The sequence below is a fragment of the Anser cygnoides genome, chromosome 9 (assembly GCF_040182565.1).
Source record: "Anser cygnoides isolate HZ-2024a breed goose chromosome 9, Taihu_goose_T2T_genome, whole genome shotgun sequence".
NCBI classification, from domain to species: Eukaryota; Metazoa; Chordata; class Aves; order Anseriformes; family Anatidae; genus Anser; species Anser cygnoides.
This window is the reverse complement of record NC_089881.1, coordinates 17317783-17339062: the sequence shown is the minus strand read 5'-3', so window position 1 is coordinate 17339062 and position 21280 is coordinate 17317783. Positions and strand designations below refer to the sequence as shown.

The 21280-nt window shown below is 47.8% G+C and overlaps 1 protein-coding gene across 4 annotated transcripts; it reads left to right on the top strand.

Moving 5' to 3' along the window:
- The first annotated feature begins 250 nt into the window (after nucleotides 1-250).
- EIF4E2 (eukaryotic translation initiation factor 4E family member 2) lies at nucleotides 251-19423 on the top strand. 4 transcript variants are annotated; one of them, XM_048076767.2, is made up of 8 exons: nucleotides 251-423; nucleotides 917-1031; nucleotides 2317-2451; nucleotides 4803-4907; nucleotides 7762-7914; nucleotides 8003-8139; nucleotides 16261-16339; nucleotides 18943-19423. In XM_048076767.2, the coding sequence occupies exons 1-7, from the start codon at nucleotides 404-406 to the stop codon at nucleotides 16304-16306; spliced, it is 711 nt and encodes a 236-aa protein (XP_047932724.1). In that variant the 5' UTR covers nucleotides 251-403; the 3' UTR covers nucleotides 16307-16339; nucleotides 18943-19423. The 4 variants fall into 4 exon arrangements, with proteins under 4 accessions (XP_047932724.1, XP_066858173.1, XP_047932725.1 ...); XM_013195018.3 differs by lacking the exon at nucleotides 251-423 and adding an exon at nucleotides 518-801; XM_067002072.1 differs by lacking the exon at nucleotides 2317-2451.
- Nucleotides 19424-21280: the final 1857 nt, after the last annotated feature.

The window sequence follows — 21280 nt, the reverse complement described above, 5'->3', positions numbered from 1 at the left end:
GCACTAGGCAAAATGACATTGAGTCAGTTGTCCCAACCCTGCAGTGTAACGTGGTTGGGGCATTTTGAGTTAAAATAAAGCCTACACATAAAATTCTTTCCTGGACACTCGCAGCAGAGCCCCCTCCTCGCCCCACAGGGCTGGCCCTAGCGCCACACCCAACATGGCGGCCGCCCCGCCACCCTCCGCCACACACAAGATGGCGGCCGGGTGCGTCGCTTTTCCGCTTCCGACGCTCGCCGCGCTCACGGTGCCGGGGCGAGGAGGGGGGGGGGGGGGCAGCGAAGCGGCGGACGGCGGCGGAGGCTCGGGGCTCGCGGCCGGAAGCGGCGGAAGGCTTTGGGCGGCGGACCCGGCGGGGCGGAAGTGGCGGAGCGGACGGAGGTGGCGGCAGCGAGCGACGATGAACAACAAATTCGACGCGTGAGTCGGCGGCGCGGCCTGCCCCGGGCCTGACGGCACCGGACCCTGCCCGCGGCCCCCCTCCGCCGCCCGGGACCGCTCCGGGCCTGGCCGCGAGTCACCGGGCCCGCAAAGCCCCGGCCCGGCTCGGGGGGCTCCCGCCTGGCCCCGGGGAGCGGGCCCGGGCCCGGCCGCTGCAGCCCCCGGTTGTGGCGGGGCGGCCCTCCCCGCTTCTCGCTCGGCTTCTCCGGCCCTCAGCGGGGAAGGGGCCGCGCCCGTGAGGTGCTGGGGGGCAGGGAGCTGCCTTCTGGCCCTCGCGTGTGCCTGGGGTGGCTGCCACAGGCGCTGGGCGTGCGGAATGCCGCGTGTGGTGCTCGCCGCGTGGGCTGTCAGGTGGAGGTTTGTAACCTCGGACCGTGTGGGAGCTCGGCAGCGCGGGCCGCTGGGTTTTGGCGTAGAAATTCTGGACTGCGAGGTGTGGCGCCTGATTGCTGTGTTCCTTTCCCCTTGCCAGATTGAAAGATGATGATAGCGGAGACCATGACCAGAACGAGGAGAATAACACACAGAAAGACAGTGAGAAGGAAAAGAACGACCGAGAGAAACCACAGAGTACTACCAAGAGGAAGGTAAGGTGCTGGCACCTGCCTTCCCTCAGTGGGGCGTGAGGTGGGAGTGCTGGAGAGCCCTCAGCTCTGGGATAAAGAAGGTGTCTTTAAGATCTGTGGCCACTTCACGTGCTGTTACTGTGCTAATGACAGCTGAGGGGCCGCGTTAGCATTTGGATAATTCGATGCAGCTTTTGAAGGTATGTAATCTGAGGGGAGAATGCTCCATTCACAGTTGCAGCTAGGCACAGCCAAGCTTTTGAATAGAAATGAGAGTAAAGTTGGTTTCCCCCCAAAAAAAAATTTTTGGAAGAGGATGTGGGAAGGACAGGTTGACAGAGGAGTGGTGGCTTGCAGTTGGTTTACCAAGCTGAGTTTGTGCCACTGATGAAATAATTCAAGATGTGATCTCTGTGAGTGTTGTGTGGCTTTGTTAAGAAGGTGGATATACATGTTGTTTTCTTAATCTTGTACTTAATACTGTCATGTTTGAAGTAATACAATCATTATAAACTTACTGTAGTCCAGAAGAGAATAGAGACTTAAGCCCTAGTCACTCCTGCAGCAATTTCTAGTGACACAAGATGAGGGCTTTGAGGCTTTTTTTCCCTGTCAGATTTGACTCTTAGCTAGTGAGTTCTTGTTAGCCTCTTTTATGTGTATTAGAAGATTTTTTTAATTGGAAATGGATGTTTTGGAAATTGAAAAGACCTCTCGGCTGACTGCTAGTGATGGGTTCTGCCAAAGCTGACATAACAAGTTCTGAGACAGACTAATCCTCCCGGAGTGGCGGGGTGTTGGTTGCTTAAGGGAGTTGTTGTCACCAAAGAGTTGTAATTGCTTTTGAATCATGGCTTAGCATAAATGAGTTTTACTCTTCCCAGAGATGAATGACTTCTTAATTCAGAAAAGTTAAATTCTTGTATTGCCATTTTTAGTTGGTCTTTTTTTTTGGCGACAATCACAGTTAACTATTAGAAACAGCATCACTAAATTTTCCTTTTAGCTCTCACGAGGGTTGCTTTTTTTGTGACACTTCCCTGAGCATGTTATTATTTCCTTAGCCACCCCTGCACTGCAAATTTCTAATATTCTTTGGAATAGTCAGCTGCTGTTAGCCTAATGGTCCATGTCAGACAACTAACAGAGATGGTATTTATTTTTTCCTGTGCAAATAAGGATCAGATGTTTGTTTTATAATCCGTGAGGGCAGGAACATGTGGACTTCTGATGCTGCGAATATAATTATTTCCATTCCTGCTCTTGAGGAGTTTATAAGGGATAAGCAAGGTTTTCTGTTCTGCAGGCAGTTGTCCCAGGGCCAGCTGAGCACCCCTTGCAGTATAATTACACGTTCTGGTACTCCAGACGAACACCTGGGAGGCCTACCAGCTCGCAGAGTTACGAACAGAACATCAAACAGATTGGCACCTTTGCCTCAGTGAGTATATCCCCGTTGTGCTTGTGTCTCGTGAGCGTGATGTGGCCATCGTCGCTGGCTTGCTGAGTGTGTGCACGTGGACGCTGTGCTTCTGCTGTCAGGAACAGAGCTGAGTGTGATGTGCCGTGACTTACAGGTGAGTTCTTGAACCACATACAGCATGGGACGTGTCCTAAGCAGTTCTCTGCCCTGTGCTAGACAGCTGGAATAAAAATGATAGAAATAAAAAGGAGTCACACGTAGCTTCAGTCTGCTAGCTGCAGCAGAACTTGACAGGTAAGCAAGAGAAGAAAGCAACAGCTCTTCTGGATGCTAGGTAGCCGTGAGGCAGGCTGTACAGTCCTCCCCGATGCTGCGCCAAGTGTTTTCATCGCAAAGAATAATGAACAGGCATCGGGTGTGCTGTATATGCAAGCAGCTGTTGGCCTGGTGTCTGTTGCCCTTCTGGAAGTGATGAGTGAGGTGCAGTTTGGTGTTGCAGTGAAGTAGTTAAAAACCAAGCTCCTCTCCCTTTTCCCTTTCGCTGTTTACGGTTGTTTATTCCTAGAATGAAGGAAGTGCTGGAAGGGCGGGCAGTGTTGGGTTGTTTCATGGTACTGGCAGTGTAAAACCATCATTAAGATGCCAAGGTACACAAGTAAAATAGGTCCTCGGTGTTACAGACACCACAAACAAAACCATTCTCACGGCCGGGAAGCGTGCTGGCTGGTGGTTGCTTTGTTTGTTTGTTTTTAATCTAGTCGTTTCCCCAGGTTTTTCAAAGGCCCATGCAAATGTGAGTTCTTCCCACCAGTAAAACTATCTGCTGCCATGTGGGAATTTGTAAAATAAAAGAATACAAAAATACCCTTTCATCTCTTCTGGAGGCTGCAAAAATATGCCTGTCTAGGCAGCTTGGTTGTGTTACTGCAGCCACGCAGGGTAAGGGTGGGAGGAATAGCTCGGAGCGTGTTGGGTCATGGGGAGCTACTGTTCCTGTTCCCCTGTGTGATCAAGTACTTTTGGCTACTGTGTGGTGATCTGGCAGTAATTTTTCAGTCTATTAAATCGGTGTAGACTTAATAGCTCCTTAGAGGAAGAACTTCATATGTTCCGTTGTCTACTCTTGTTTGCAAAGAATTGAGTTCAGCTAGGATGGAAGGGTGTTGGCCAGAAGATCTGCTAATATGTTTGTTTCCAAATTCTGTTAAAGACAGAGAACAAGCTGCAGGAAGAATTGTCTGAGCCAAAATCTAGGTTTGGGTTTATTCTTTGCTTTTTAGTAGAAAGCTCTAAAAGCTTTCATGTGCTAACCACTAGAGGGCATATGCACTTAGTGTAAGAATTTGATTTCCACACTGTGTTTGGATGTATCTAACAAAAATAAATTGCTTCTGACCCCACCTTTCATAATTATATTGGCTATAAAAGCAAATTCCTGCTTGTGTGGCAGAGATCGGAGGTTGGAGCAGAATTCCAAGGGCTGACCAAGTCATCAAGGTCTCTGATAAAGTATTTGGGATGGTGTCTAACCTCTCCCGCTTCGCTGCTGAATCTGCTTAATAGCTATTGTCTTACCGAGTAGAGTTCTCTTCAAATGTGGAAATTAGTATAACCTCTTCTAGTGCCTTGTTTTGATTTAAAGATCCAGCCTCTCTAAGATCCTTTCAGAGAATCTCAAAGGATAAATATTTTATTTTTACGAATTAAAAATTCACACCAGACTGTCTGAAGTAGACGCAGGGGCTGCCATGATGGAAACTGGTATTTGTCAAGTGGTCAAAGTGTACCATAGCAGGTTGTAAAGGGAAATAAAAATTTAAATAAAAGCTCTGAGTGGCGCCTTAAGATTTTAAGACAGCACCAGAATGCCTCTGTTGTCTTAAAACCTGGACACAGTAAAATCAATACAAAATATGTCTCGTTTGGAGGCTCCTGCAGCGAGCAGTGGTTGATGCAGGGATGATGTGGTCTTGTATAGGGAGGCTTGGCTTTATTTGATGCTCTTGACACACATCCACTAATTAAAAATTTGGGCGTTAGGATTTACAAGAGACGTCTGGCAACTGTTGTCTAGAGCAGATGTTATCTTAGCCTAGATTTCTTCGGACAAACACCAAGTATTTTTTGCAGGCACTTGTTGAATATTTCAAGTGGTCATCTGCTGATAGAGCCAGTCAGAAACAGGCAACCAAGCTCTGATCCTACTGCTGCCTTGTGGGTATCCTAACCGCCACCCTTGTGCCAAGAAGGTAGAAGAGAAGAGGGAAGGTGGCTCTGGCTAGCTGGTATAGAAATGGAAGCCTGTTTCTGTAGGAGTCCTGGCTCTGATCTGTTTGGGCAGCCTCATTGTGTGGTCTGTGTCATTGCAGGTGGAGCAGTTCTGGCGGTTTTACAGTCACATGGTACGTCCTGGGGACCTGACAGGCCACAGTGACTTCCACCTTTTCAAAGAGGGGATCAAACCCATGTGGGAGGTGAGTTGGAACTCTCATTTCTGTCTCGGTATTTTTCCAGAGTGCTTCTACAATGGACTCTTGTCACTAAAGTGAGGTCTCCAGGCTTCTCTCGGGTGCAGCCCTTTTGTCTGGGTTTCCTGTACGCTTGTTCTCAGAAGCCTGTCCCTTGTAACCTGGTAGTCCTGTGATCCTCTGGCAGAGGAGGGAGCAGATGCAGGGCGTTGCTAGCTGTGGGGCTGGAGCACCTCTGGACAGCGTTGCCTGGAGCCCAGTGAAGGGGACACCAGCAAACCTCTGTGCCTCCTACATGTTGACATTTGCTCTTTGTTATAGCTTTATCCAACGACAGCACTGTGGGGCTTTTCTCTAAAAGGGCTCAACCTCTGTAAGTAAGGTTCAACAAAGATGGAAACCAAACCTCCTTTGTCAGACAAGGAAGAAAGAGGCACATATGGTTAAAAGCCTACAGCTGTACAGAGCTGGAGGTGGGAAGAAGACTTAGCCCTTCATTTGCTTTTTTTCTTTCCAAGGTACTCAGTTCGCTTGTGTTCATTCGTGTCCAAATCTGTTAAAAAAGAAGAAAAAATACATTTTTGCCCAGCAAATCATTTTTCCAGTTCCTAGCTGGCTTCCAGCACTGACCAATACCGTTCGCAGTATGAGAATTTTGTGTGTTGCTTTGCAGTACCTAATTATGCTGCTTGGTCCTGAGAAATTTATATGTGACCCTAGTTGGCAATTATTTTAAGCAAGGTGTTTTATAGCCAGTTACCGCAAATACAATTTATATAAAACGCTTAACCCTCTTTGGGCTCCTGGTGAGCTAGCTGCTCTCATAATGTGTCAGCCAGAGAGACCACAAGTTAACAGAATTTCTATAAAGCGTTTCCCTGTAGCCATTTTAAGTAGGGGGTGGAGAGGTTCTTTGTTTTTTTACTTCTGGCCACGATGCCTCCTTGTATTTGTAGAAGAGGACCCTTGCTGCTGCCCTTCTCTTCGCTGCTTGCTTTGCAGGGCTTTGTTTATGTTCCTTTCTCTTTCAAATTAATCCTAACATGCTGCAGTTTCTGTAAGCACATATATGTGCATGTAGCTCTGATCTTTTTCAGGATCCATCTGTGCCTTTTCTGGGTAAAGTCAGAAGCAGTAAGCATAATGTTCCCTTGTGATTTTCTGGGCTGCAGATCATTATTATTCTGGTAAAGGGAAATCAAATGCTTGACTGAACCGAAGCTTGTTTAACCTGAAAGAAAACTAATGATAACCATAAAACACACAATACAGCATCTGCCTCCCAATCACTGTTCTCTTTCTAGCCTTGAACCTGCTTAAACCACATTTGAAGTATTTTGAGCAATACCACTTTATTTTCTGATCCCCATTAGGCTGTGTGGAACATTTGAGGAGCTAAACTCAACTCTTTGCTTTTAAAGGCTGAGGTGTAGACAACTTAATTCTTAGAGTGGAATGTTTACAACGTGGAAAACAAGGATGCTTAGTCAAAAAGCATTTTGCGTTTTGTAGGAGTATGCCACGTTCCTAGGATTTGTGCTGATTGGGATTTTTCACCTTGCATGTGGCTGCTGTCACACTGTGAGGTTTGTCTGGAGCTGACACCTCCCCCTTTCAGCACGGGCTTCAGCACATGCATGAAAACTGGGGGGCTGGTGAATGCGGCTGTCATGCTGCCGTTTCCACGTTTGCTCAGGATTGCTTCATTAGCACTTGCTGTCTCTGAGAGCACACAATGTTTAGTTTTTTGAAGCCCTAAAGAAGCTTTAAGGCTAAAATAAAGTGAGCTTTGTTACATGAAGATGGATTGGGCTGCATTGCCTAGCATCTACTAGGTGCGACCCAAAGGGAATTGCAAGTGATTTGGCCAAGGATGTCCTGTGTTGTACAGCTCCCCCTGAGTTCTCCGTTCCTCTCTGTTTCTGTCCTAGACCTCTCTTTTCTTTCCCTTCCTAACTGCCACCTCTTAGACTAGTTCCTATTTCTCTCTTTGGCTTTGGATGGAATTTGTTCTCCTCTCACCTTGTAAGATTTCCCAGCTACAGTGTCATACAAGGGAATGCCACAGGGAGCATTCTGCACAGAGGATGAACTGCTGTTGGATGTAGGCGTGTGTTCTCTGAAGCAGGGGAGTCTGTAGCAGATTTCAGTTCAACATATGGAATCGCAATATTGAGGTGACAGACTGGGTGCTTAGCATAAGTATTTTCCTTTCTTCTCTTCTCTGATTTTTTGGGTATTTCCTCGGGTCAACACGGACTGGATCAAACATTCAGCTGTATGTATGATAATGTCAGTGGCTCCTAGAGAAAGGACTGGTCTTTGTGTTCACACAAATCGTGAGCCCGTTCCTGGAAATGCTGAAGGAAAATGCTTTTCAACTTTTCACTTGCTTTCACTTTTCAAACTGTTTTCCTGCCTTCTGTGTTCTGTGACGAAGGATTTTTCATCTTTTACGAGCAGAACGACATATACAGCAGATTAGACAAAGTAGGAATTAGGCTAGGGTTTAAGAATAGTTTTAGGGTTCTTGCTTCTGGTTCTGCGTGCAGATTGATAGGCTGGTGTAGCCTTTGCTAGTGGGATCAAAACACTAGAGCTCAAGTCTTCAGTGTATAGAGCTTCCTCTGAAATGCTGAGTGTCATTGTTTCAAATGCTTTGTATTCAAAGTAAGTGGCATCCCTCTTTCTCTGCTGGCATGGGGGAGAAGTGAAATGCCTTTGCTTGAAACTGCCTCCAAATAGCAGCCCCTGGTGCCGCACCCAATCAATATGTGCTCCTGTCAGTGGCTCTGCTGTCTTGTGGGAAGCAGAAAAATTGCTGGAGGGAAACAAATCTATTTCTTGCCCGTCTTCTTAGGACGATGCCAACAAAAATGGTGGTAAATGGATTATCCGTCTGCGAAAGGGCTTAGCATCGCGATGCTGGGAGAACCTCATTCTGGCGATGTTGGGAGAACAGTTTATGGTGGGGGAAGAAATCTGTGGGGCAGTCGTCTCTGTCCGATTCCAGGTAAGCTGCTCTGAGCACTGGCCTATACTTCCATTTGGCAGGGCTACAAAAAGCACCATCTGCTTACCCCTTACCTACTGTTCTGTAGGAGGATATCATCTCGATATGGAACAAGACAGCCAGTGACCAGGCCACGACAGCCCGGATACGTGACACGTTACGAAGAGTGCTCAACCTACCTCCCAACACCATCATGGAATATAAAACACACACCGATAGCATCAAGTACGTGCGGTGGCAGGGGGAGGGCCCGCTGCTGGTTGCATGCGTGCTTGAGCAGTTTAATGCAGGGCGCAAGAATCGAGGGGAGCGCTCGCGTGCGTTGTGTTCGCTGCAAACAGCAAGACAAACAGCAGCAATTGTTGCCAGTGCGCTTTGAGAACCAAATATCTGTATCGTTATTGTGTTGTTTTCAGGGACATTTGGTTCTAATAGTAAGACCTTATTCTTTTTAAGTGTGTAGTGCTGGGTTTTGTTAGCGATCCACCCAGCCTGTCACTTGGGAGGTGGGCAGCCCACTGTGGGGCTGTGGCTTGATGCATTCAGACGCGTGCAGTGGGGGGGGCGAGATCATTTGAATAAATAGAGATTCAGGGGAATAAAGCGCGGAAGCTAAAGGGATTTATGGTGCCATTAGACTTATAAATGTTCTTGGGAAAGTGCTGTGTGAATTTACAGTGCTGTACAAATGATTTCTAATCATAATAAACGTCATATATTAAGTCTTCCAGGCCCTGGTGACAGAGGCTCTTTAACAAGACTAGAAGATCATGGTACACAGAGAGGACAGCTGTATTTTTAAATAAACCTATTACAGCTTACCATACCAGGCCATTCAGGGTGACTTTTATTCCCACAACGTGACAAAGAATTGTATATATGGGTATTAGTTATAGGTGAATAATGTAATTTTTTTCCTAAGTATATTACGAACCAATACACCAATTAGGTCATATTGATTAAATTAACACTTGAAAAGGTACCCTCAGAAAAAGAAGTGAAACTAATTAATAAGACATTGATAGAGCAGCAAGCTTTCTAATCCAACCCTTAATCAAGGTCCAAGTACCTTTCATGACCTGTTTTCATTATGTTAGCTTGTCCTTTCCACATAAATGCCTTCCTAGATAGCACGCTGAGGGGAGTTTGGTGAGCTCAGTCCTGGTTTTAGCAGAAAGCTAGCTTCTGGTTGCATCCAGTTTTGAGTGTGGGTCACTAGCAAGAACACGCAGGTCTGTTTAAACTGCCTTTAGGCATCTGGTGCTCCACACGGCCCTCCTGCCTGTGTGTGTGGGAAAGAGAAAGGAAGGGGAAATTATTATTATTAATGGAGTCTTTTCCAGGCAGCTTTTTGGTTTCTGAAAGTTCCCACTTCTGCTGAAATCTACTCGTGATTTTGCCGGTAACACTTCTCATGCACTTACTGCCAGGAGAGGGCACTATCAGCTGTCTGTCTGTGTTAGGAGATAGCAAAGTGCTCATGTGGACACATTCCAGGATATTTTACTTCTGTTCAGCAGCAGCAGGCTGCAGCCTGTGGTAATGTGGCTTTGTGGTGTAAGAGGGGAGATGTTTCTGTTCTCCCTGACTCTGTAAGGAAAGCTGTGTCCTAGCTGTGATGTTTCTTCACGTGGCAAGTTTAGAATGGAAGTGATGCGGCCTTTCCTTAATAAGCTCTCCCCACCAGCACGTCCTATGAAGCCACGGAATGCTGCTATCACCATGTCGGTAACTGGTTTTGCTCTGGCAGGTGCCAGTCCTTGAGTGGTGCATCCAGCCTCGTGGTCTTACTTCCCTACAATAGTGTAACAGACCGTGTTTGCTGCCCTCTCTTGCTGCATAGCATCGGAGTTTCGTTTTACTCTTCTGATGTATGGTGCAAGAGAAGCTTGTCCAAGAGCAACAGGTGTCGGAGGAGCCAGGCGTAGTAGTTCAGATTACAGTCGGGAACAGTTGTTAAATAGCAGGCTGACTTGTCTCCCACTTACTCTTCTGTGAGCAGGAGTGATAGGGAGAAGTTTGGTTTGATGGTGTCCTAGCGAAGCAGGTCTGAGCAATTAACCTTCCATCATGTCGGGTATCACGAGAGCCCTTCTTTCCACGGCCTCGCTTGAGCTGCAGCAGTCTGATTTCAGTGCTGTCCCACATCTCCTAATGGCACTGGTGTAATTCAGAGCAGAGCTGCTTGTCAGTGGGGTTTGTGTAGTGGTGCGTGGACCGACTTATTGTGCTTTTCTCGCCTGGTACCAGCTCTAGCACGGAGGGAGGAGCTGCAGGCAGCCAGCTGCAGTGGCAGCGGGGCGGTGGTGGTGCCTGCTTTGTTGCCAGAGAAGAGCAGGACAGCCCCAGCTTTCAGTCTGCCTCTGCTTGGCTGTGCCTCACATCATTAAGGTTTTCTCACTAATGAAGAATCTCTTGTGTAACTAGTTCTATCCTCCATAAAGTCTGGCTCCTTTTCCTCGCCCATCTATCAAGCCCTGTTGAAATACTGTCCGTCATGAATAAACTCCACTTATGCTGTGCATGTACCATGTGATTTATGACTCAGGAGGGCTTTCTAGCCAGCACTCTATATTCACACTCTGGCTGTGTTTTATGAAAGGCTCTAATGGAAGAGCTGTGCTGTAGGCTTTGTCAGGGCTGCCTTTCTAGGGGGGCTCGTGGCATTTTTCATTTGTATGGGCCGCATCTCTCCACTAGAGCTCTGCTCATGTGCAGGGTTTGATTGGCATTGATTGTGCTTCAGGGAAGGGAGCACGCTTAGCAAGAAAAGAACAGGCGTTTCTCAAAACCTTGACTTCTAGGTAGTGAATTGACCTGGATTAGCTTTTGACACACTGTAAATGAATGCTTCTGCAGAAATTGGTAGCATGCCCCTCGCTGTGGAACCTGAGCACTGTGTTTCAGGTTTTATATATTCCTTTTGTGATGTTGCATTTCATATTAACTCATTTTTAGACACCATTTTTCATGAGTTGTCAGAGAGGCTGCAGCCCCCTTTGTTTCAGAAGGCGGTGGTGCTGCCAAGCTGCTTTTGAAAAGTATCTGTTGCTTCACAGCTATTCCAAGGACCTGTTCTGCATTCCGTCCGTTCAGCTCTCAGCGGTGGGGCTTGTGCATTTAGCTAGATAAGCAGATCTTTCATTGCAATTTTCCCATGTTCGTCCTTTCTCTTGCTTGCAATATTGACAAGCTGCCTAAATCCCAGCAAGTGGAAGGGTCAGCCTAGTCTGTATTAATTTCCAATCTTGCTAGAAGAGCTAGAGCAATCTGTTGGACTCTGCTTAATTCCAGGGGATTTATAGTACCTTAGGCGTTACAGTGCTGAGCGCCTGGAAAGAACCTGTGTGACATTTTTTGGGCTACCTTGTTTCAGTAGCTGGAGAGAAAGCACTTCTTTGTTCTCTCAGAGGTGGATGAAGAGGTGCACTCACCTGAAGTGAGCCACTTAATAGTTTCTGCTCATCAGTGTTGTTAACCTTGGCGGTGACAGTGTCCAGCAGGTAACAGACAGCAGTACTCTCTATGGTTCGAAATTAAGGAAAAAAAGAAGAAAAAGTCTGTTCTGCTGTCATACGAGGGGTACTGTTGTTGGTTTGTGTTTTTTTTTTTTTTGAACGCAGTGTTGCTGACCACAGCCTACTCATGTCTCAGTGAAGCCATGGAAAATATTCAGGTGTTTGTAGTGAGTGAACTGCAGTTGGGAGTGTGGTGGTGGGGAAATGATCGCTGTAAGGTTTGATTTCAGTTTTTTTTCAGGGGTGTAGTGTAAAGGGCTTGGCTGTCTCGCATACACCTTTGCTCTGCCTGGGGTTACCAGCCTATTTTTTTTTTTCTGTGCTGCTGTGTGGTCAGCGGCCATCTCCTGTGCTGAGAGCTCCCACCTGCATTACCATCCAGGAGTCCCAGACAAGTTCAGCGGCACTGCTTCGTGTGACAGGAGAGACCAGACCTTCACTGCGTGGCCATGCTGCTAGCTTCCACTGAGCTGGCTGGGTCGGAAGCATTTTGGTCGCTGTGTGACTTTATGGATCGTCCTGTCAGCTCTAAAGCAAGGCTGCTTTTTCTGAAAACAAAGCTTCAGTTATTTGTAAGTGCCTGCTGCAGTGAGAGCTGAGCAGCGTATAAAACTCTCCCTTCCTTTCAAAGTCACCACTGATAACTAATGGGACGGCTCGAGTAAATGAGAAGAATAGTTGATCTTAATAGGGCTGGCACTGGGTTCGTTTCACTGCAGGCAGTTGGAGGAAACGGCCTTGGACTATATTTTGGCTAGGGAACAAGGAGATATCCTAAGGAGGGAGAAAGGGTATGCACTGCAAGAAGAGTGCAGGGGCAATGTTCTCGTGCCAAAAATAAAAAGGGGAGGCAGGGAATGAGGTCTTGAATCCGAGGGAAATATGACAAGAGAAATCCTCGTGGAAGTGGTGAGTGTGTGGCAAGGTCGGTGTTCCTGAGACAGTAAGCTGGAGGTGGCGTGCTGGGGAGAAGTCTCCTTTGTTGCACCGGAGTTCAGCCAGTGCTCTGATTATTGTGTTAACTCTGTTATGTTTTTGTAGCGCTGCTTTTCGTTTGCTTGCTAATTTCCAAGGACATTAGGAGTTGATACTCTTCAGTGCTGCTGTCCAGTTTGTACCATCTTTGGCTTTTTAGATGGTGTGTGCAGGGTTAACCTTGTTTGAAGTTACATGGTTTGCACGCGGGGCCTGTAACGCTGATGCCTGTCAGTGGGAGGGCAGGTTGCACTGGGTCTTGCCAGCTGTAAAGAGCTGTGTTGCTTCACCCTCGTTCCACCCAGTCTGAGAACAGGAATAAAAGCTAGAGGAGGGTGGTGAGGTTCCAGGTCTGAGGCCCTGCAACACTGGCTTGATTTATTTATTGCTCCTTTCTCCAATTCCTGTAACGCTTCCAGGTGCTATAAGTCTAAGAGCACCTCCTTAGACTTGGGCTTTGAAATGATGGGTTCGCTGACTTGTTCTTTGTCCCCTTTGTATATTTTATTCAGAAAGGTCTCTGGCTTTGTAAGAGGTTCCCATATCTTGGTGGCCTGTCTCTTACCAAAGAAGCCACTATAATCTATTTCACAGTCCTTTTCAAGGAGGTCAGTTCGGATGTGTTCATTTCAAAGCCGTGATGGCTTCCCTCTTGGCCTGTGCTACAGATACTGCCAGATATAGGAAAGGATTATTTCAGGCTACAAGAATATCTGAGATTTTTTTTAAAGCTGCTGGACTGTAGGCTTGTCAAAAAGTTCCTGGTGGCTTTGGACAAACCCTTTAAGCACTCTGAAGAGCACGGGGAGAGGGATGGTCTCTGGTGAGTGTCGTGAAGGTAGCGTGTGCTATAAGCTCTCCACCTCTGTTTTTAGCTACGGAAGCAGATGGAAGGGAGGCGGAGCCGCACGGGAAAATACCGAGGGGAACTGCTAGGACTTTGAGGGTGGTGTGGAGAGAACTGCCGGCGCTTCTTGCACAATCGTGATTTGGAAAGTCCCTTGAAGCCGCTGTGGCTGCTCTTCCTCTTTTTGCTCTGATGGTGGCTCCTTTTTGTGTTTTTTTTTCCCCTCCAACTTGCTGAGGATAAAGGGAGCCCTGCTTGCATCCTGACCCCGGGTAGTGGGGGAGAAAGTGTGAAGTTTCACCAGTTGTGGGTCAGGAATGAGTGTGGAGGACCAGCTCTGGCTGGCTTTATTTAGCCTGCTAATGTTTCCATTTCCCATCTGTTCAATGGGAATAACCTAAGTGTTGGGGATCAATTCACTGAGTATCTGATCGCTGCACAGACAGTATAGCACCGAGGTACTAAAAATGTCTATACATAAAAATAACCTCTTAGACTCTCTGGCACCGTGCCTTTGGCACATCACAGGCCATAAAGATTCTGCCAGATGAAATTAACTGGCAGCCTTGTTCGGTACGAAATGGAGAGCAGTTTGCTCTGCTAGCATAGTTTAGGTACATTAGGGCAGACACATCTTAGTGGATTTTTTCAGTCAAGTCAGCAGATAGTTGGAATAATTAGTGCTATAATATGTATGAGGGTCCAAACTTAAACATTCTTGGCTAGGAGGTCTTTTTCTCTGTCTGCGAGAAGGACTTGGCAGCTGAAGGACTATGTGCGTGGTGTTATGTGATGTTGGAACAGGGGACTCCTTGGTTTGAAAGGGGTAGTACACCATCAGTTATGTTGACAAATAACCTTGTGTCCCTTTTGTAGAGAAAAGAAGTTACGAATTTGGGTAGAACTGTGAGAGAAGAAAGAGAAGATGTGATGATGGGTGATGGAAATGTGGTAGAAATGTAAGGCACGGGAGGCTGAGGGGAAGACATGAAGGTAGAGACAAGGCTGGAGATGTAGTTAGCTTTCCAACCTGCATTCGGCAGCGAGGAGGAATTCAGGTCAAAAGTTAGTCTTTCCCTAACTTTCTGCTGGAGGGAGGCAGTTGTACCCCCAGTGCCTGGTACCGTGCACTGACTGGGTGACACAGGCAGTTTTCCTTGAACTTGTAGGGTGCTGTGGGGGAGCTGTATCTGGGAATACCTGGGGGGAAGGCTCCCATTTAGGTGCCTCTGCTGCCGTGTTGCTTAGAATGAACCACCTGTGGCTTCGTCTCTGTCCTCCAAGCAGCGTTCAAGCTGCATTGCAGATCTGACCTCAGCGATCGTCTGTGAGATGCCTCAGCGAGTCCTCTTTCTGCAGACTTACTCACCTTTGATTGTGCCCTGCTATTTCCCAGCAGATTGTTGAGAGAGGGCTGCTGTACTGGTGCCCCACAGCTGTCTCTGGTGTGCTCTCTTGCAGCATCTACAGCACCCTGTGCTGTCAGCTTTCTCCCTCACGTTTCTTTGGCCTCAAGGGTTGGTGTCTGAGGATCAGCTCAGAGATTCCAAGTAGCTTTGGGGCTTCCGTGGATGACTGTTACTTGTCCGTCCTATTCAAGATCAGAAAGATTTTGTGCTCCCATGGGTGCTCAGAAGATGGTTTTTGATCCCCTCAAAAGAAGGATTTGCTGTCCTGCATTATGGGAAGGTAGCGTCGTAGATCCAAGACGGGCATCACAGTGACAAGCTTCTTGCTTGTATGTTCTTTGCTGTGTTCCCAGCAGGATTGCCTGTGTGCTGTGTACAGTCTTTGAGAGTACCCATGGCCCACACTTGCTGGTATATTCTGTAAATTTGGGCTGTGACTTTGCTGGGAAAGAGCATGTGACAACTGGGTTGCTTTTGCAGATGCTGACCGGGAGCTTGACTGTGTGAGGTTCAGGTAGGAGCCTGTGGGTCTCTTTTGGGCACGGATGCTGACTAATGGAGAATTTGTTTCTGTATTCTCCTGTTGTGTTGATGACTTGATGAGGTAATGCAGAAAACAAGGTATGAGGTAGCTGCAACAAAGCACCAGCGACAAGGTCTGCGGGACATCTTGTGTTTATGAGAGACCTGGGTTCCCTTTAAGGTCCCTCCTGCTCCACGGGACTTTGGGGTTGGTAAATGGCTTGGCATGTGCTGTAGGCATCAACACTGTTTTGTTGGGTCTGGAGAACAATGACGTTCTTTGATATCTCTGATCCCAGAAGATAATAGTCATGCTCACGTTAACCTCAGCATCTTTTCCCTGAGAGGGCTTTCAGTATTCTGCCTTCGTAAAACAGACAGCAATTTTTCAGTCTGCTAGCTTTGTCCGTCAGTAGCATTCTCCACCAGGGAATGCAGCGTTAGGCCTGTCCCTCTAACTCGTCTGAAAACGTTTTCGTTTCAAAGAGCTCTGGTGTTTTTATTGGGTTGTCGTTAACAACGCAGGTTTACAATAGGAAGGGAGACTTTCTAATAACGATGGGATTCTGCCGCCTGATTGAAGAATGGCCTGATAACTAAGCCATGTGGCATTAAAAGAAGAGCCTGTTGGAGGGATTACTGCATACTCAGATACGTGGTGAAGCATGAGGGCAGTAACTGGCAGGGTTTAACCAGCCAAGAAGTGTGACAATCCTCCAGAAACATGTAACATCGGCTGTTTTATCAGTGATAGGAAATGGATATTCCATTTGCGACTGGGAAGGTCGTACCTGTCTCTAGGTATTAATGTGGCTGTATCGCCAGCAGCCAGTGGGAACGCTTCATGGCTGTGCAGAACGTAAAAAGCTGCCTCGCGCTGTCAGATGTTTGGCTGGGTTTTAAGGATGCTTCTATCCACTAGGGCTAGCAGAGGATATTGCCTTGCTCTCCGAAGACAAGTGCCTTTCAAACGCCATTGAATGTTTCTGCTCTCGTTAAAAGTTAAGAAGCCTTTGATCTGAAGTGCTGTTTTTTTGTTTTTTGTTTCATTTTTTTTTTCCCTCTGGCTTGCCAGGGCCTGGGAGGAGTTTCATGGCCTGGTGAACAGCAGTGGCCGCTGATCGAACGCTCCCCCTCCCTCTGTCACACGCAGGGTAGGGCCTCATCTTTCTTCCTATGTGACTTCATGGCATACCTCTCAGCTTCCAACCCTCTTCCCGTGGGCTGGCATGTTTTCCTCTTGCCTCGTGGGCCTGATGGTGGGCTCATTCCACTACTGGCTCTTTCCTAAAGCTCAAAACACATTTTTTTCCCCCAACCAAAGGCACCAACATTCACAGTGGTCTGCATTCACTCAGCATTTTCTGATACAATGCTGCGTGCTGTTTTGCTAATGTGTCCTTCCTCTGTGCGAGCCGGTTGTATCCCAGACCTAGTCCCAGGAGGCTGAGAGGTACGTCTTCAGCTCGGGTCTGCTGCCTAGGGCTGACTGCTGTCAGGTACGGAGTGGTAAATGAATGCTGAGCACATCCGTGTGAGGGGCACTGCGAGAGGCGCCTGGAGCTTGGCATACACGCCTCTGCTCCTGACAGTGGGCTGGGGCAGAATAAATTAGTCTGTCAATAAAAGCTTGTTCAGGAAGGACACGCAGTAGCTACTGTATTTAGAAATAATAATGCTGTGGCTAATGAGATGAAACCACCTGCTACTTCTGGTAATGGCAACCGACCATGTGCAGAGAAAACAGCCAAGGTGAGCTCGGTGCCGTTGTGAGCCTTGCAGCTCAGACTGGCTTTCCCCTCTAACGCCTGCTTCCCAGACAGCAGGCCCTTTCCTTAAAAAGGACTAGCACGAGGCCTGGTGAGGAGGGTCGTGTTTGGTTGTAGCCAAGTGGGATTGCTGCACTGCCGAGTGCCAGAGTAGAGGAATCTGCTTGAAGAAGCATTCCCCAGCCTAATTCCCACCCTCTGGTGGTGTGTAGCTGCTCCAATACAGCCGAGCATTGAGAGCCCGCTGGGAATCCCACTGCTCCCAAAACCTCCTTCCGCAGCTTTGGGCAAGCAGTGCTCTCATGGCTTGCTTGGAAGTCATGGATGAAATAACCTTTCCTCACAGATTTGGCTTTTTGTGAGGATCAATGTTTACAAAACATTACACAGGCACATAGGAGTGTTTTTATTGTTGAGAGGACATTCAAGTGACCTTCCAGAAGAGAAAACAAGCTCACTTCACGAAACACCAGTCTCAGAAAGCAGTACATGTGCCAAGGGGATAGAAAAACAGTGACAGAGTTGATTTAGCTCTCAGCTGTAGTGAGTTACCTACCAGGGAGAGCAGTGGTGAGCAGAGGGCCGGGGCACCACGGTAGGGGTGAAAAGAGGGGAGATGTAGAAACCTGCCCAAGAAAGAGCTAACCACTGTGCCATCCTCCTGAGGTAGATGACACGGGTGGAAGTACTGAATGGGACAGAAAGTCTAATTGCTGTTGCAAATTAACTGGAATCCAGTTAATGAATCCTGAATCATGTTCCCAGATGGCAGCACAGCCTGCTTTGCTTGCAAGTACAAAGGTGAACCCCAGTCTTCTACAGATGGCCTCCAGCATGGTTTTTTGCTGTCACGTAATAGCAGAGTAACTTGTTTAACTCTCCTAAAGAGTGTTTTTGACTTCCTTCTGCTCCTCCAGCTCTCCAGCTTGCCTCCTGGAGCTGTTCCAGCATGCACTGTACTGTGATGTTACAGCTACCACGTGGCTTTTAGCAGCACACAAAGCTAGCTCAAGGGCTGAAACAGGGTTTTACAGTCCTGCAAAGCACCTTGCTTCTGAAGCTGTGAGCTGCCTTCACTCTTCAACACGGCTCTGCCAGTTTGTCGTGATGTATGCTGGGTTATCCCTTGGTGTTTGGTTTGGGCATCTTACTGTCCTGCCCTGTTAGGGGAAGGGGCGCCAAACCTGTCCTATCAAAGTAATTGTTATCTCATTTAATTGCCTTTGGATAAGAAATAAATTAAATAATAATAAAACCAACCCCACAACCTTTTATTAATGAGTAAATATGGGTTGCCTGTTCCTGCTGCTCACAGGCCAGCAGTAAGCATTAACACAGGTTTCGGTACCCTGCCCCATCTTCAGTTGCTGCCACGTGCTGCAAGACTACACAAACGAAGGTTGTGGACCAGCAATCCTTTCTTTGTCAGTAGCCACATGGCTTTACTCATGTCAGTAAAAGCTGCTGAAGAAGCTCTGCCATTTAAACTTGGGAAAATGTCCTCTTTGGATTTAAATATTCTTTAAAGGCAGGAGAGACCAGAGGCCTAAACTTGTTGATAATGGGACAAAAGGAACTAGCTATGAGATACTGAGGCAGGAGAAGGCTTCACTGCCAGTATATTTTTGCTCCAAGCAGAATCCCTAAGGACAAACATTTGGGAAGGAAGAGATCTTGCAAATTGTTTAAATCCCAGAATCTGTCAGGGAAGTTTGCAGTGCCTGTGGTGCTTTGTTCACAGGAGATACCGCTTTTTTTCTTCCTGCTGAATGGGGACGAACCAAGATCTTGTGTTCAGGTGTTCTGGAGCAGCAGGTTGGCTTAGTAGGAAGTCTGTAGTGAGAAAGTTCTGCTTAGGAGGTTTAACAAGCATTGTTTTGGGTTACATGCTGGGATGGCAACACTGATAGCCACGGTGGGTGGAACCTTGGGGTGCTGTGATCTGAACAATGCATATCTTTAACCTCTCTTTTCCCTCTGTTTTCCAGGGATAATTCAAGCTTTCGAAACACAAAAATCACATTGTGAGAACAAGAGTTGGCACTAAGCTCCTCTCTCCGTGTCGAAAGCACTGAGAGGTCTCCACCAGTGCCCTCCGACCTCTGAAGGGACTCATGGGCCACTCTCGCACTCCTCCTTGGAGGAAGGATCCATCTGAAGCCCTCCAGCAGCGGTGATAATAGAGGCTGATTTTGTCATACACAAACTTTTTTAGCAGTGGGGCGGGAGGCCAACCTTTCAATTAGCAGCGTGCCCTCGGGGCCGCATCTTGCAGCACTTTCCTCTCTTTCTGTACATGGCATGCAGGATCCCTGGGATTCTGCCTTGACGTCGGAGCCTTTTGCTGAGGGATACCAGTATTAAAAATCTCTCTGCAGCTGGGAGGAGCTTCCCAGTTGAGAGTTAGCCCCATGGTTTTCAAATGCCCACTTTCAGCTCTGCCAATAAATTATTGGGTCTCTTTGTTTCTTTCAGTCTTTTTTTTTTTTTTTGGTCTAAAAGTAGTGGGGTGGTGTTTCCCTAGTCTGTGATAAGACCATAGGCCTGCTTCTGTGGGTTCCATAAGGCAAATTCCCCTGAGCTACCCACCTACATGACCTTCGTGACCTGAAGCTACAGATATAACTGTTAAAAAAAAATTAGGTTACTCTGTCTTTGCCTCTTCTTCATACTCCCTGTTCAGCAGTGCCTTGCACCCAGCCTTCCTTGCTGGGGAGAGGGCTACAAGCTGCCCTTAAACTAGGACAAAGAGGTGTCTGGTGTCGCTTAATTGCTTTATTCCAACTGTCTCAGTGGAGAACCATCAGGAAAAGCTGAGTGCAGGGCTGCGCGTGCTTCTGTGGGTGGCTGAGGTCTGCAACTCTCCAGCCGTCTGGGAAATTGGACCCCAGTGGCTGTAGCAAAAGAGGGTGATGGCTTGGGCTGCTGCGTGGAAGCTGTGACCAGAAGAGGGACTGAGGGTGACCCCTTGTCTTCTGTCCTCTGGGGTGAGGCTGGACTGGGAGGTTGTTGCTTGGAAAGACAGCAAGGCTGCAGTTCAGATGCCACAGAAACAATAGGAGCTAATTATTTCCTCTGATTCTGCTTGAGTACAACACTAATTGTACTCATTAACAGCTTTAGCCTTTCCGCTCTTCCTTGGGGAATAGCACAATTGCCTTTCATTTTGAATAGAGCCTTTGCATCGGGCCTGAGGGGGAGGCTCTGGCCGGAGCTGGGGCACACCTCCTGCCCTGGGCACTCCTCAGCCCCAGGGAGAAGGGGCTGCCGGCGCCAGTTTGGTAGCGACCGCAGAACCAGTAGCCCCTGGGGGAGAAATATCAGCCTTGGGGATCAGGAGACCTTCAGCCTTACGACTCCAACTGCAAATTCCTTGTGTTGTTATTGAAGCCTAGACTGAAAGCAGCCAGGACTGGCAGAGAAGACAGCCTGAAGTATTCTTCTGAGGGGCTTTGTTTTCCACATTGAGGGTTTCGGTCCGAGGCAGTAGCACGGTGACTGATGACTGCCTGCTCCCCATGGCCACACAGCTTGTGCCTGCTGGCATCTGGCTGGACAGGAGCACAAGGCAATTTCCCTGGCTGTAGCATCACTCTTAGTGTTTCTCGAGACCCCACGGTCCTATTCCTGTTCCTGCCGCTTGTTTCCCACCAGCTTTCAACCAAATGCTCTTTCCCAGGCGCAGTTTGTTTTCCCTGCTGTGATCAGGTACTACTACGGCTGCTACTTAAAATTCCTTTTAAATACAACTCTCCCCTGCTGCTCTCTGGTATTTGTTAGGGGGATTTAGTTGTAATTACATTTTGGCAATCTAAGCAAAAATAGCCCAGCAAGGCAAGGCTGAAATACTAGCTGCAGGCTCCTTTTATCCACAGTGCGTTTAGCTTCTTGCAGATGACATCACTTAGGGTTTTAGTCCTGTTGTTGTGCCCAGCTGCGTGTCGCGTCCACCTCTGCTATTTCATGTACTCGCCCACTTCTTGCTTCTCATGCCCTGCGTCTAAGCTGGTGCTGATGGGCGCAGGCTTGCTATTAAATCTGAAAATGCTGCAGTCCTGCTGTGCTCGCCCTTAAATACTCATTGCGAGAGAGATGCAGAAGAGCCCTTCCCCTGAGGCTGTGCCTCCCGCTGCCGCTGTGGTTGAGCTGTGGAGGAACTCAGCACCAGTTCCTCTTGCTGAGGGAGCGAGCTGGCTGGGACCTGGAGTTTGCCCTCTTGAATGCTATGAGGCTTCTTGAGGGCAGAAGAAAACTGGTGTTCTTTGATCGATGAGAAGCACTGGATTTGGTGCTTCCACTGGCTTGGGGAGGGATGGAGCCAGACTG